General features: G+C 45.5%; 2 protein-coding genes across 8 annotated transcripts in view; one reads left to right on the top strand and one right to left on the bottom strand.

Moving 5' to 3' along the window:
• OGFOD3 (2-oxoglutarate and iron dependent oxygenase domain containing 3) overlaps positions 1–3275 on the bottom strand; it is a 49870-nt gene extending 46595 nt beyond the window's left edge. For all 4 annotated transcript variants that reach the window (XR_007507518.1, XM_049812711.1, XM_049812712.1 and 1 more), the window contains exons 1-2: positions 3077–3275; positions 2511–2728 (exon numbers count right to left, since the gene is read on the bottom strand). Coding sequence is in view for 3 of the 4 variants with exons in the window: in XM_049812711.1 (XP_049668668.1) it covers positions 2511–2728; positions 3077–3168 (310 nt within the window). In the remaining variant the exon portion in view is untranslated. The remainder of the gene's footprint in view (positions 1–2510; positions 2729–3076) is intronic.
• Positions 3276–3344: 69 nt separating this feature from the next.
• On the top strand, positions 3345–13707 carry HEXD (hexosaminidase D). Of its 4 annotated transcripts, XM_049812690.1 has the most exons (12): positions 3404–3579; positions 3671–3780; positions 3865–3952; positions 4361–4525; positions 6066–6249; positions 7682–7753; positions 8530–8725; positions 9389–9471; positions 10264–10342; positions 10421–10522; positions 11050–11139; positions 11956–13707. In XM_049812690.1, the coding sequence occupies exons 1-12, from the start codon at positions 3499–3501 to the stop codon at positions 12122–12124; spliced, it is 1419 nt and encodes a 472-aa protein (XP_049668647.1). In that variant the 5' UTR covers positions 3404–3498; the 3' UTR covers positions 12125–13707. The 4 variants fall into 4 exon arrangements, with proteins under 4 accessions (XP_049668646.1, XP_049668644.1, XP_049668648.1 ...); XM_049812689.1 differs by lacking the exon at positions 3865–3952 and having other exon boundaries at positions 3345–3579; XM_049812687.1 differs by having other exon boundaries at positions 3403–3579; positions 3671–3952.
• The last annotated feature ends 47 nt before the right edge of the window (positions 13708–13754 follow it).

Genomic DNA, 13754 nt, shown 5'->3' with positions numbered 1-13754 from the left:
CATAATCCATTTACTGCCTCGCTAAGCTATCAGTAACACACAGGTGGAACAAAGAGCTCAGCGTTGACGGGACAGCAAGGCTCAGCAGCTCACCACCACCCTCTGGCGGGCACCGAGGAGGAGCCGAGAGAGAAAAAACGAGAGCAAAGTTCATTATCCCAGCTCGACTTAAATTAACCACTTAACAAAACAGATGCTCACACATTTCTAATACCACCGATCACTTTCTGAAAGCGTAGTACAAGGAACACGTGTAAAAACATCTGCTAAAAACCAAAATCAATCACATAAGTTAAGAAGCAGCAGCAAGCAAACCTCTAATTAGAAAGCCAGAATACAAACTTGCACAAGATGACTCCCCTTTGTTCCTCCTGGGTTGATGCCAGCCACGTCAATCATTCTCATACAAAGCCAAGAGAGGTGACACTTCACCCTGCAGTTAGCATTTGCAGAGCTTTCTCCCCATGACATCACAAGTCTAGAGAACACATTCATTCCTCTTCCCAGGCAGAGATATCCTTTAAGAGATACCCTTCCTGCCTTCTTTATGATGGAAAGAATAACTGATGGGCTTGCCAAGACCGCAAGTCCCCAGCTCAGAAAACTCTTCTTGCAAATCAGGGAAGGGACAAACAAGGTTTTGTTGGTTTGGGGGGTTTCTTTTGACAAGCCAAAGCCCCAGTAGCAGAACACAGACAGTTTTAGCTTTAGTTCAGTCATAACTACCAAATCTGTGGCAACACAGGCTGCAACAGTTTTCTCTGGCCTTGGCACTATGCAAATAAAGCCAGCAGCAGTTTCTTCTTATAGTAACTATGAAAAGTTAAAACAGAACATGTGTTTTCATATGCTCAGTCAAAAAAATCCCCCCTACCGAGGAAGTTTTCTTGCTGGTAGCTTCCTGACAGCAGTTTTCTTTGCCTCAATAACAATTGGGATGAACCCTCCAAAACACTATCAAGCAAGAAGCTACAATAGCAGCACTGAGGAAAAACTATCTGACCACAGACTACACAAACATTTGCTTTACGTTACAAACCTTTCAACCAACAGCACCAGGACCAGCCACCTGAAGAGGACAGGGGAAATTACCTCCACATCTTTGGGGCACTACATCCAGGCTGCAGTTTGACACAATTTTACCAGAAGAAGAAAGTTAGAAATCATAGAACAGCCCAGGTTGAAAGGTGCCTCAAAAGATCACCTGGTCCAGCCTTTCATGGGAAAGGGAGCCTAGATGAGATCATCTAGCACCCTGCGTAATCACATCTTGAACTCATTCAGTCGTGGGGACTCTACTACATCACTGGGGAGGTTGTTTCAGTGATAGACTGTTCTCTCTGTAAAAAAATTTTCTTATGTCAAGATGAAACCTTGCCCAGTACAACTTGTACCCATTGCCTGTTGTCTTCTCCATGCAGCTTCTTGTAAAGGGAGAGCCTCCATCCACCTCGTAGCTGCCCCTTAATATTGGAATATGGTAACGTGGTCCCCCTGAGCCTTCTCTTCTCCAGGGAAAAGACCCAGCTCCTTCAGTCTCTCCTTATAGGACAGGTTCTCCAGCCCTTTGATCATCTTTGTCCTTCCTCAGTTCCAAGCAGCTTCTTCCACCCTCCACACTCTGCCTCCAGCTTTGTGTCAGCAACTGTTTTGTCAGCCACGTAATGAACCAGATAAGACAACTAACTCGGAAATACTATTCTTTTTAGATGGAATAGCTTATCAGTCAACAGACACCTAGACATACAGGTAGGCCAACAAAAAGTAAGAGCACAGCTGCTTTCTGGCAGCAGTACCAACCCAAAATGTTCATCAAGAAACACTATGCAAATCTAAAAGAGAACATCAGCATAGCTCATCCACGCAAACTGCAAGTCAGACTCTAACTGCTGTTCATCAGAGAAGATAAAAATCTTCCATTTCTCTAGAAGATCCAACATCAACACTCCAAAGAAATAAGTGCCAGGGAATACAAATATCAATTTGACAGAAAACAGGCTCAGCTGAAAGACCTAAAGACAGAGGAGTGCTTTGCAGGCAGCATCAAAAGCTGCTGGCACACACACACACATCTCAAAACAAGTGTATCAGAAACTGGCGTTTGTGCCATTACCGCATGCTAGTGGCACAGATGATATCCTAAAGCAGTTCCATTCCATACCCTATAGGGTATTTACCAGCAACAAACTCACCCACAAGGCTATGGCAGGAATCAACAGAGTAGGAAAGACACTAGAAACAGATTTAGCAAAAGGTTTATTTCATACAGCCTAAGCAAAGCAGTTTCAGAAGAGCATTATGTCGAAGCCTCTCAGAAGCAACGATTTCCAGGCTGACCCAAGAGGCACGAACATTTGTGGATTTAAGCAATACACACAGCGACCAGGCGTTTGCTGGAAACGCAGGAGTTTTGCGGTACCAATTTGGTTTAACAGACTTGGCCAGCAGTCAGTCTGCTGTGGTCCTCTGAAGACTGCTTCATCCCACTTTGCACGATCCCACCCAAATACCTTCAAATCTTTTGTGGCTGTCATAGTCCTCAGAGCAGGGGATCTCAACGAACTTGTCCTGCAGGTTCTCGCTGTGACGAGCCAGCACCTCCGTGACCCCGTCCTCGGCCCTCAGGTAGCTCCAGCTCAGGAGGCCACCGGCGGCAGCGGAGGAGAGGAGGACCGCTGCCTTCAGCCACCTCCACCGTGGCTCTTGCTGGCCTCGGCTCTTCTTGGCACTACGGAGGGAGCACAGCGACAGTCCCACGCGAGACAACGACGCGCTCCCGAGCCGGTGCGGAGCGGACTTAAGCCCCTGCCCGACGCCGGGGAGACCCGGTCAAGGGCCGGCACCCCGACTGACCCCTCGTTTGGGGTACGCGCGCACATATTTACAAGCACCCGCAGCACTCATTCCTCCTTCACGCCCGGAGGTTACGGGCCGCCTTCCCACAGGAGGTCCCGGAGGAACCGGCGGCCCTGCCGCAGGCCCGCTCCCCTCAGCCGCCGGGCCCGGGCACCGCCGCCGCCGGCGAGAGGTGCCAGCCGCTAACCGCAGCCCCGCGCCCCGCGCCCCCGCCGGGTACCTGCTGTGCCGGCGGCCCCCGCGGCCCGTCCCGCCCGCCGTCCCGCCGCTCTCGGGGCCGCGCGGCGCCGCCGCCCGCCGCTGCGGAGCCATCGCGCCCGCCAGGCACAGAGCGACGCGCTCGGCCCGCCTCTGCCGCCTGCCAGGGGAAAGCAATCGGCCGCCGAGCCTCAACGCTTCAGGCGAGCGGGCAGGACGAATCCCTTACGGAGCCGAGAGCGGCGGAGGCGGGCTCGCCGAGGCAGAGAGGAGGAGGTGACGGGAGGTGGCGGCAGCCGGACGGCGCCCGGACACCGGAGCCGGGGCAGAGGGACGCGGCGAAGCGCTTTATGCCGGGGTATCGCGGCGGCAGGCCAAACCAATCGATGCTTCCCGGCGCGCAGTCGGGAGCAATCGAGGCCGGAGCGGCGGCATGCTGCGGGCATGGAGGCGGGCGGTCCGCGGCGGCGCCTGGTGCACCTGGACCTGAAGGGCGCCCCGCCCCGCGCCTCCTACCTGGCGGAGGTAAGGGGGCGGCGGGCGGTCTCGGTCCGGTCCGGTCCCGGCCCGTCCGCCCCAGGCCCGACCCGCCCGCTGTCCCCTCCCGCCCCCTCAGGTGCTGCCGCTGCTCCGCGCCCTGGGCGCCACCGGGCTGCTGCTGGAGTACGAGGACACCTTCCCCTACGTGGGGCCGCTGGAGCCGCTGCGGGCCCCGCACGCCTACAGGTACCGCCCGGGGGCTGGGGGGGGCCGGGGGCCGCGCTGCCGGGCCGGGCCGGGCCCTGACGTGTCGCTCTCCCCCCGCCGCAGCGCCGGGGAGGTGAGGGCGGTGCTGAGCCAGGCGAGGGCGCAGGGGCTGGAGGTGGTGCCGCTGGTGCAGACCTTCGGGCACATGGAGGTGAGGACCGGGCGGGCAGCGTCGCGCCTTCGAGGCCTGGGAGCGCTGGGGTGGGCGAGCGGGGGCGAGGGAGCGGGGGTGGCTTTGTTGGGACCCCCCCCTCCCCCGGTAAGGGCTGGCGCTGGGGTTATCCGGCTCCCCGCCGGCCGCACGCTTCGGAGACGAGGGTGATGCTGCGCCGAGCGCCCTGTTTTCCTCGCCCTGTGAGGAGCTTTGTGGTCAGAGACCCCCGCGGCACCGTGGAGCAGCAGCCGTGCCCCTCTTGGCCTCCTGCTGACCCCTGTGCTCACACGCGGCCAAAACCGGGGTTTTAGCAGGAGAACTGTTAGCAGAGCCCCGGTGACGCGGGAGGACACTGCCATCCCCTTCATTTCACGGTTGTTCCCCACGATCTCCTTTCTCTTGCAGTTTGTGCTGAAGCACAAAGAATTCGCTCATCTCCGGGAGGTGGAGGTGTTTCCCAACGCCCTCAACCCACACAAGGAGGAGTCGCGGGCGCTGGTCAAAGCCATGATAGACCAGGTCATGGCACAGCACGAAGATTTAAAATGGTTTCACATCGGATGTGATGAGGTGGGACTTCTCTTGAGCCAGGAGGGTTTTTTTCTTGTGAGAAATGATGGTAAGGGCTGAGGCTTCTGCATTTCAGTGGTGCCCAGGCCACATTCCGGTAGGATTTGGGGAAACAACAACGCAAGCCAGCGTGGAAAAGACTTTTTGACACTAAATTATTCCAGTAGCACAGGATGTCATTTCTATTGATCTGAGTGTAGTATTGAAAGCAGTTTCCTAAAGCTGACTCAGCATTTGGTTTTAGGTCAAATGAGTATTTAAAGTTGCTTGTCAGTTGGAGGTGCTAATTAAGAATCACGTGAGCTTGGATGTAAGACGTTGGCTTGTTGTTCTGGCCAACTTACTCAAGAGTAAGCTCTTTTGTGGAAGGAAATGTTGGGTTTTTTTATCTTATCATGAAATCATGGAATGGTTTGGGTTGCAGGGCACCTTAAAGATCATCTGGTTCCAAACCCCCTGCCATGGGCAGAGCCACTTTCCACTAGACCAGGTTGCTCAAAGCCCCATCCAACCTGGCCTTGAACACTTCCAGGGATGGGGCATCCACAGCTTCTCCAGGCAGCCTGTTCCAGTGCCTCACCACCCTCACAGTGGAGAACTTCTTCCTTACATCTAATCTAAATCTACCCTCTTTCATTTAAAGCCATTACCCCTTGTCTTATCACTACATGCCCTTGTAAAAAGTCCCTCTCCAGCCTTCTTGTAGGCCCCCTTTAGGTACTGGAAGGCTGCTGTAAGGTCTCCCTGGAGCCTTCTTTTCTCCAGGCTGACAAACTTGGTAGTTTGTCTCCTTGAGGAGGAGAACCTTGAGTGTTCTCCTTCCTCAGAGTTTCTTAAGACCACCCCTACGGCATGCAGATCCCTGAAATTCATTGCGATTACTTTAACTGTACTGATATTAGTTTAGCATTTTGTATCCTGTTGCGTGAGAACTAATGGCAAGGTTAGATAGGGAGCTGCAAGCTTTTATAAAGCAAAATGCTATTTATGTGAAATGAACATGTTTTAGATAAAACCTGCTCTAAAACAGTAAAGAGGTTAAATGCATATGCAGCTTAACAGGCCCAGATCCACTCTCTGCATAGGACCAAGTATGCTGGGGCCGCTCTTGGACGTGCCCCCAAGTCACTTCTAGATTCACGTACAGATGATCTCCTTCCCCAAGACAGGAACCTCATCTTATATAATTCAGGACCTTGTGGGTTGCTAGATTTGAACTGAGTAAAACTGGTGAGAGCTACTTCTGAAGACAAACCTTCCAAAGACAAATACAGCATGCTTTACTTATTCTTTAAATATTTTAGTTCTACAGGAAAATTCCCTTATGTAATGTATTTTGGTAGTCATGGCCACAGTCTCCTGCAGACTGATAGAAATGCTTGCAGTGTCTTCAACGCTGAGAGGTGCTTTTAAATATGTCTACTCAGTGTGTCACATCTGTGCAATAGTTTTTGAATATTGTATGATTTCGTGATACTATGCCAAACTCGTTCCCCCTGTTCCTGTACAAGAAGTCAGGATTATTCGCTTGATGTTTCAGGTCTACTACCTTGGCGAAGGAGAGGAGTCAAAGCAGTGGCTGCAGCAACAGGGCAACACTCCAGAGAAGCTGTGCTTAGCCCACATAAAAGCAGTTGCAAGTTGTGTGGTCTCATCTTACCCCACTGTAACACCCATTGTGTGGGATGATATGCTCAGAGGGATAAGTGAGGAAACATTGGCAGGTGTGTGACCACTGATGGGGTGAGTTATATTTTGTAGCGTACAAAAAAGTTTACACAAACAGTTAAACCAGATTTGTTGGCAGATGAAAATAATGAAAACGAGAAATCTGAGAATAGCTGAGATATGATCCATTAGACTAGAGAGTAGAGATATTTAGTCCTTGGCTATGTCACAGACTTTCTGTATGACTATGGGCAAGTTTCAACACATACGCTTTAGTTTTCCATCTGGTAATACGCAGTGACAAACAAAACAGTCATCATGCAGTGGTTGCCATCAATTCTGCTTTCTTTACACATTAAAAAAAAAAAAAAACAAACCCAAACCTATTAGCATTTGTGGTCTCCGTCTAAATTTCAATGCCTCTTAACACCTTCTAATGTTAGCTGTTGCTCTGCGCAGCATCTGGTTCCAGTGGTGCAGGCTCACACAGAGAAGCTGTGATCCTGTGAGCATCTTTGACAGTATATGTGATCATAGTGCACATCATGAAGAACTCTGATACTGAATTGCAGGGTAGCTCCAAGACCTTGACGTCATGAGTCTTGTTTGTTGAATACTATGAAACTACTGCTAAAGTTTGACTAGGTCTAGCATAGAGAGAGTTCCAGCATTTTCAGAGCCACTTTATGTGTCTGCTCTGAACAGATTTAGACAATGCTATGAAGAGCTGTATAGCTCCTCCAGCTCCTCCAGCAATCCTCCTGACTGACCTATTTGTGGCTTTAATAGTGGGAAATCATCCAAAAAAAATGCAGATGGGACCCATGCAGTTTCCACAAGAGCAGCACAGCATTTAGCTAAGTGCACTCTACTGCCACAGGCAATAACAGACTAAACAAATTAAAATGGGATGCTGTTAAAATACTGAATTTCTGTACAATTTACTGCAGTTTCTCTATGGGTCGGTTTCTCATGTTTAAAACTAGTCAGGGCGTTGGGATTTGAAGGGGATTTGAAGATAAACCTATATCTTTAATTGTACTTTAAAGGTATCTTGAAAAGCTAAGTTCTGTGCATACACAGCTCAATCTCTAACTTAGAGGGTAAATGTTTCCTTCAAATTTAGGTGAAATCTTGTGCGTGCAGTTTGCCGCTCCACCAGTTCAACCCAGCAGGTATACCGATAGATGCAAGGGACTAAGAACGAGATGGCTTGGGGTGAACGGGATCTCTGATGAATTGTCACTGCTGATCCATATTAGTGGTTTCAAGATGTCTAAGGACTTAGTGGCTCCTGGCATGTGACCCTGCATGTTCAAAGCCCTGGCCAGGCTGAAAATGCCCAGGGGCACTTCAACTGTAAATAAAGAATTCTACGGAGAAGCCATAGTTAGTTCTAGTCACGTGCTACTGCACCAGTAATATGTACTTAGTTCTCACTTTTAACTGTCTGTTTTCCATTACTTAGATGACCTCTGTTCCTTTCAGAGTCTGGGGTCCCACAGCTTGTGCAGCCAATGATCTGGGACTATGCAGCAGACCTCGATGTGGAGGGCAAAGGTTTGTACTTCTCTGCTGAGCTGCTTAGAAGCAAAGAGCTCTGTTACCTGTTAAGCAAAATAGCCAAAACAAAATAGTATCATTAAAACATACCTTAGCTGGATGCCAAAAACTTCCGGTTTTGTTAAACTGCTTTTTATTGCTTTAGTAGCATAAACGTAGCCCTTGTTTGATTTCACATAATAGTTGCTATTTTCTTTTTCTATTTATGTTTCTCCTATGAAGGACTTGCATTGTCTGCTGCTTAATTCTTTTCAATAGGGCTATGGAATCACTGATGGGAAATTGAGAGGTTTTTCACAAGCACGGTTACATTAACTCTCGTCGCATTATAAACCAGTGGGAGCAGATAGCTGTGTATTGACAGCTCTGCAAAAGAAGCTTCAAGGCTTCATACATCTAGAATTCAGAGGAAAAACTCCTAAAGGCTCCAATCACGCATTTAACATGCATGCAAATATTCCTTTGTTGAAAGAACAATCTGATGATGTGCATGCTTGTTACATGCCCATGGTTCTTAGCATTGAAGCAATTTAGCAATTCAAGGAAATGGAATATACTAACTGGGCACATGAAAATAGGAGGGCAGTCACCAAAATAGGTTGCTCGGAGAGGATGTGAAATCTCCCATCCTTGCTGATGATCAGAACTTGACAGGACAAGGCTCAGCAGCCTGTTGTAACTGGACCTGGGTTCCTCTTAATTGGAGCATGACAGTCAAGGCCAAAAATGGAGAAAAACTTGTCCCGTAAGTGTTCTTTTGTGTCTTATTGCAGTGCATCTCATAGAGAAGTATCGTAGATGCGGCTTCTCCAAGGTGTGGTTTGCTAGTGCTTTTAAAGGAGCTACAGGAGTGAATCAGTCTCTAACGCTTATTGGACACCACTTAAAAAACCATCTTCAATGGCTGGAAGTGGCAAGCAGTAGCCCTGCTGATGTCCTTGAAGGTATCGCGCTGACCGGCTGGCAAAGGTAAGGAACATCCTTTTAAATTGTTCTGAGGATCACATGGAAGCAAACTTCCACCCAAAAACTCCCCAAGAGGTACAAGGAGGCTGGGGATTTAGAAGGGAGCTTTGCAACCCTGCAGTCTTTCCTGTTGGTTACCGCTGGGCCTCACCCACCAAGGGTGAATTTCAGAGTTCCAGTCAACTGCTACAGCATTAATCAGCAGGAGTGATTGTTTTGGCAGATACCAACAACAGCAGATTGGATCTGAAGGCTTGAATGTACTTTGTGCCACCTTGAACTGCTTATAGACAGCATAGTTAATGCCTGGTGTACATCTGAATATCTAATGTGAATTCAAATAGAACGAACTTGCATAAGAGAGAACTTGTTAACGTAATGAAGGAGTAAAAGGTTTTTATGCAACAGCCAGGAGGTCTAAGGGAATACCAGAGAGCTGAACTCCAATTTCTGACCCTAATTTGGCTTGAGAAAGTAATTTGGTTTCTATCTGTTCTTACTAGTAAACAAGGAATACTTAGCATTTTAGAGATGGAAGGTCCCTTCTCTGAGACAGAAACTGATGTTTGTAAAGCTCTCTGAATTGTAGTGATTGAAATATTAAAACTTCCCACTTATTTTACCGTTAGAACATACTAAATGTCTAATTAATGTTTTCTTATTTAGGTATGATCACTTCTCCGTTTTGTGTGAGCTTCTCCCTGTGGCAATTCCGTCATTGGCTGTATGTCTGCAGGCATTAAAGAATGGTACAATGACAACTTTATTCTCTCTCAGCTAATGCCTAGCACAAGAGTGAAGTGACCTTGCCCTAAGGTTGGCACAGGCTTATTGTATTTTGAGGTGGTTTGACTATCTGATCATGGTCTGAATTATGAACAATAAATTTTACATATTGCATGTTTGTGACACAGGAGCAGAGAAGCCTCTTGGCCTAAGTATTTAAAAATAGCTATAGCATACTAATAATTTATTATGTTCTAACCCGCAAATGGTCACAAACTTCTTCGTGCTTATACTAAAAAAATATTCAGGAAGCTGAATTGCTTTCGAAACTGATTTGAAATACTACTGGTATATAAATGAGACTAATTACATGTAAAAGTTGTTTTAACTAATCAATTTTCTTAAAATTGATCTAGGAAGTACCCTGTCTGGTAAAATACATCCTGTAGTTTCTGATTTCTTTACAGGCAGTTGCCAACAGAATTTTTATTTTTGTCTTTCTGCACTTCTTGTTTTCAAAATAAAAAAAACACAACCTACTCGTTTTTAATTAAGGCACTAAAAATATTCAGCACCCTGAATGGAAAGCTCATAGCTAGGAAGTGCTTTACCTAGCACAAGACAATTGTGTGAAAGGCAATGTACTCCTCCCACCCCCAAGTTTTTTTCCTTGTTCTATTTCCATTTTACCTTTTAAAACATCTTCATCCAAGGAGAACTACTAAGCCAATGCAGAGTACTCCAGAAAAAAACCTCTTTTATGAGCATTTTGGTTATTTAGGCTCCATTTACTTATTTCCACTGTCTTCTGCCAGGTGGCTATTCTGAAAAGATTAAAGAAAATGTGGAAAAGCTCCTGGGAATGTCCAACTTGGAAACTGATACTTTCATGAGGTAAAATTCCAGCTGCAGGATTCAGATGCTTCTCATTGCATGGTAAGTTCAGAAACTTAACGGATCCTCTTTGGACAGCACAAGTCTGGGGACCTTTCCTGGGAGCAATATCCTTACACTTGTGACGCAAGTTAGTTTCTACCTCAAGTCATCAGTGGATGAGCTTCTTGAGAGGAACAGGTAATAAGGTTTATGCTGATTCTCTGGCTGTCTGCAGGAGTGTTGGAGCTGTGTTATCTCAAAATGGGGCATAACTCCAGCAAAATGATTAAAACATCAAGCTCTGCACTTCAGGCATTGCATCCCTATATATTGACACTTAAGCAGAACATAATATTTAGATGCAAATTTAAAGTATTTCAGTAGAATTCCTAAATACTATGTGCTGCCTTATTTCAAGAATCTAGTTCTTTGCTGAATTAAATCTTACTGTTAAAGTTAAAATGAAATTTTTTAATGGTGTGGTTACAAAAAAAGGAGCTTGAAATGAAACTTAAATTACAACAGATGATCAGTTATTCTCATTTGCCAGGAACAGTCTTTTACAAACGAGTTCCAAGGATATGTAGACTTAAATTTACTTGCTCCTTAAGCATTATCTCTATTTGTGCAGAAGTTCAGCTAAAGCTCTATCACCTCCCTGTCAGCCTACAAACACGTATGTCGCTGCTGTTTCAAAATCTGCTCATACTAACATCCATTTTCAGGTATGTCACAGGCTGGTTCAGCCCCTACCACAGGAAAAGGAAGATTATTCATCCGATAATAATGCATCACTTTCACCCAGATGCAGTAAGGTAACACCACCTATTTTGCATGATAGGGAAAGTAAAGTCTGTCATATTTGGGGCACTCAAGTACGTATAGTTTTGAGTCCTTACCTCTTTCTATAATTATTTCAGAAGCATCAGTGGAAATCAAACAATATGAAGTATTCATAATACAGTTTTAAACAGAAGAACACGTTTAGCTTTGTCTGCCTTCTGTTGAACAAATTCTTTGAATACAAGTACAAAATCAGTCTCTGAAAAACTCCCCCTTGTATGTGGAGTTACTCCTGCATAGACCTGCTGCATCTTACAGCAGTTGTTAGCTGCAGTGTAGGAGTTTACCACAGGCCAGGTTCCAGGCAGGGCTTGGAATAAAACCAGGCCCCTTTCCCCTGCTCCCTGTCACTGTATGTGCTTTTCAGAACTTGTCCTAGACATTATGCTGATTCATGCTAAATGGCTACTTTATACATTTTTTGCTCTGATAAGGTGAATGTCCAACTGCATCCACTCTTCCTGATAGAAACCAGAATTAAATTTCCCAACAAGTCTCACAGCGGGTTTCAGTTACACTTAAAATGAGTATAGTGGTTTTTTGAGCTCACATTTCGGTACTTTAAAAGTCACTGCATGAAAAAAGTGCCAAGGTTTATGGTACTTAAACACAAACCTTTTACCATCTGCACAAAATCAAGTCCTTTGAGCTCTTGTAATAGATGCTTCTTTTCCTGTAAAGTCCTTTTAAGGACAGTACTCCCTTTAAAAGGCCCAATAAGCTAGCCCTCCCTTGAGACAGACCTCACCTGCAAATGTGATTGTTTCTTCCTTCTGATCTCTGCTTAGTCTTCTCTCCAAGTGGAATGCTGTGGTGCAAGACCTCCAAGCAGCCATGGAGCAAGTTTTCCACAAGTGTACTGTAGAGGAGTGGTTGGAAGAGAACGTCCACCCCAGCCTACAGAAGCTGCAGCAAGTGGTGGATGATTTAGATAAAGCAATAAAAGCGCAACAGTAGGAGTATTTCAATTAGTCTGTCTTATTCCATGGGAAAACATGGCTAGTGGAAATAGGCAACTAGTCATAGAGCTAGTTTTGTCATCTTGAGAGTTGAAGCAAGAACTGTGATTAAACAAAAGTGACCTGAAGGCATAAAGGAATTTATTAGTGTAATAGGCTTCAACTCTTTTAATTTTCATGTGTTAACACATTGCTGAGCCTTAAATCACCTGTCCTGTAAGTCAGATTTGCTCCCCTTGCATAACAGAATGCAGGAGTGAGTCAGAACTCCGCTATATTACAAGGCAGGAGAAAAACTTAGTTTCTTCCAAATTCAGTATTTGTAACAGACTTTCTTACATAACAATGACCTGGAAAAGTTCTACAAGTTCAATTCTAGTCAGTAGCCAAGGTGTCCTCCTTTCACAATTCCCATAAAAGAAAGATTTAGGATACTTTAAACGTGCTTTAGATCCATATGTTTTATACTGTGACTCCTCCATCTTTCAGCTATGTTCAGGGATGCATCCTCTTGTTCCATCAAGTCCTTCCACAGCATACAGCAGTTGATTTGCTCCAGGTTTTGTTTTGGACCTTTTCACTCTTTGAAATACGTAAAACCATCGGTCTTAAATCCAGTTTTGATTAGCTTGAGATCAGGAACTTAACATCCAGCTTTTTGCAGAAGTCTGAGCAAGGAACTGCTGTCTAGATGCTTATGAGTTTACAGCAGATGCATGAAAGGACATGTACCATCACAGTACAGAGCAAGACGGAGCTCCAGAAAAGGGCCTTGTTACCAATAGCGGACGGGACACTTGGACTCTGAGGGAAAACTGCCTTAACACATGGGACTTCCTGACTTTTTAACCAAAGCATCATCAAAGCTAAGCATAGTTTCATCCCCACAGAAAAGCACCACCCCAGTCACTTTAAGGCATCTACTTTTACTATGTAAAACCTGAGACTGCAGGTTCATCCAAATTTGAAGCGTGACTCAAGTCTACTGAATATGAGGGAAAAATGCTAAGTTTTATTCTGCTCTAATGTGGAACTTTTAATAACGTATAGCAATATATTTTGTCGACTTAAATGGAGCATTACCGTAATCACCACAAGGGAAAATAATTCAGAAGTCTGGTAGTTAAGTACACTACCATGAATATTCAAAATATTCTGTACTTGTTTGCTTCATTTATTGCTTTCTTGCAAGTCTTATTTTGGAAGCACAAATATTGAAACTTTCTTGGAACAATCTATTATAAAGAGCATAGCTCTAGCTAGAGAAAGTACAAGGACAGCGTAAGACAAATCTTTATCTTATTTAATGAGAGCTACAGGAGTAGATCCACATGCAGATTTTTATCTAAAAAAAAAAAAAAAAATCAATTGCTACGTATACCTTAATTACAGAAGTCGCATACCTTGAACTAAACAAGATCTTAATTTATTTTACTTTAATAAATCCTTTGATACTCAAAATGTTTGTGGAAACTTGCCTTTGTTTTGCATGTGGCATGTTGGTTTGGTTTAAAGGGGGAAAAATGTAAATATATTCACCCATGAAGAGTTGGTTATATTAGGTTATATGAAATTGAAAGTTGGACTCCTGTAAAAGTACAAGCAGGGTCAGTAAGGAGCTAGGTATT

The sequence above is a fragment of the Accipiter gentilis genome, chromosome 10 (genome assembly GCF_929443795.1).
Source record: "Accipiter gentilis chromosome 10, bAccGen1.1, whole genome shotgun sequence".
NCBI lineage: Eukaryota > Metazoa > Chordata > Aves > Accipitriformes > Accipitridae > Astur > Astur gentilis.
Note: the sequence above shows the minus strand (reverse complement) of the source record. Positions and strands in the feature narration are given on the sequence as shown.

Coding starts and splice junctions, on each gene's coding strand:
- HEXD (XM_049812687.1), top strand. CDS start 3,499: ATGGAGGCGGGCGGTCCGCGGCGGCGCCTGGTGCACCTGGACCTGAAG. Junction 4,526..6,065: donor TTCACATCGGATGTGATGAG/GTGGGACTTCTC, acceptor TTGATGTTTCAG/GTCTACTACCTTGGCGAAGG. Junction 8,726..9,388: donor GCGCTGACCGGCTGGCAAAG/GTAAGGAACATC, acceptor TTTCTTATTTAG/GTATGATCACTTCTCCGTTT.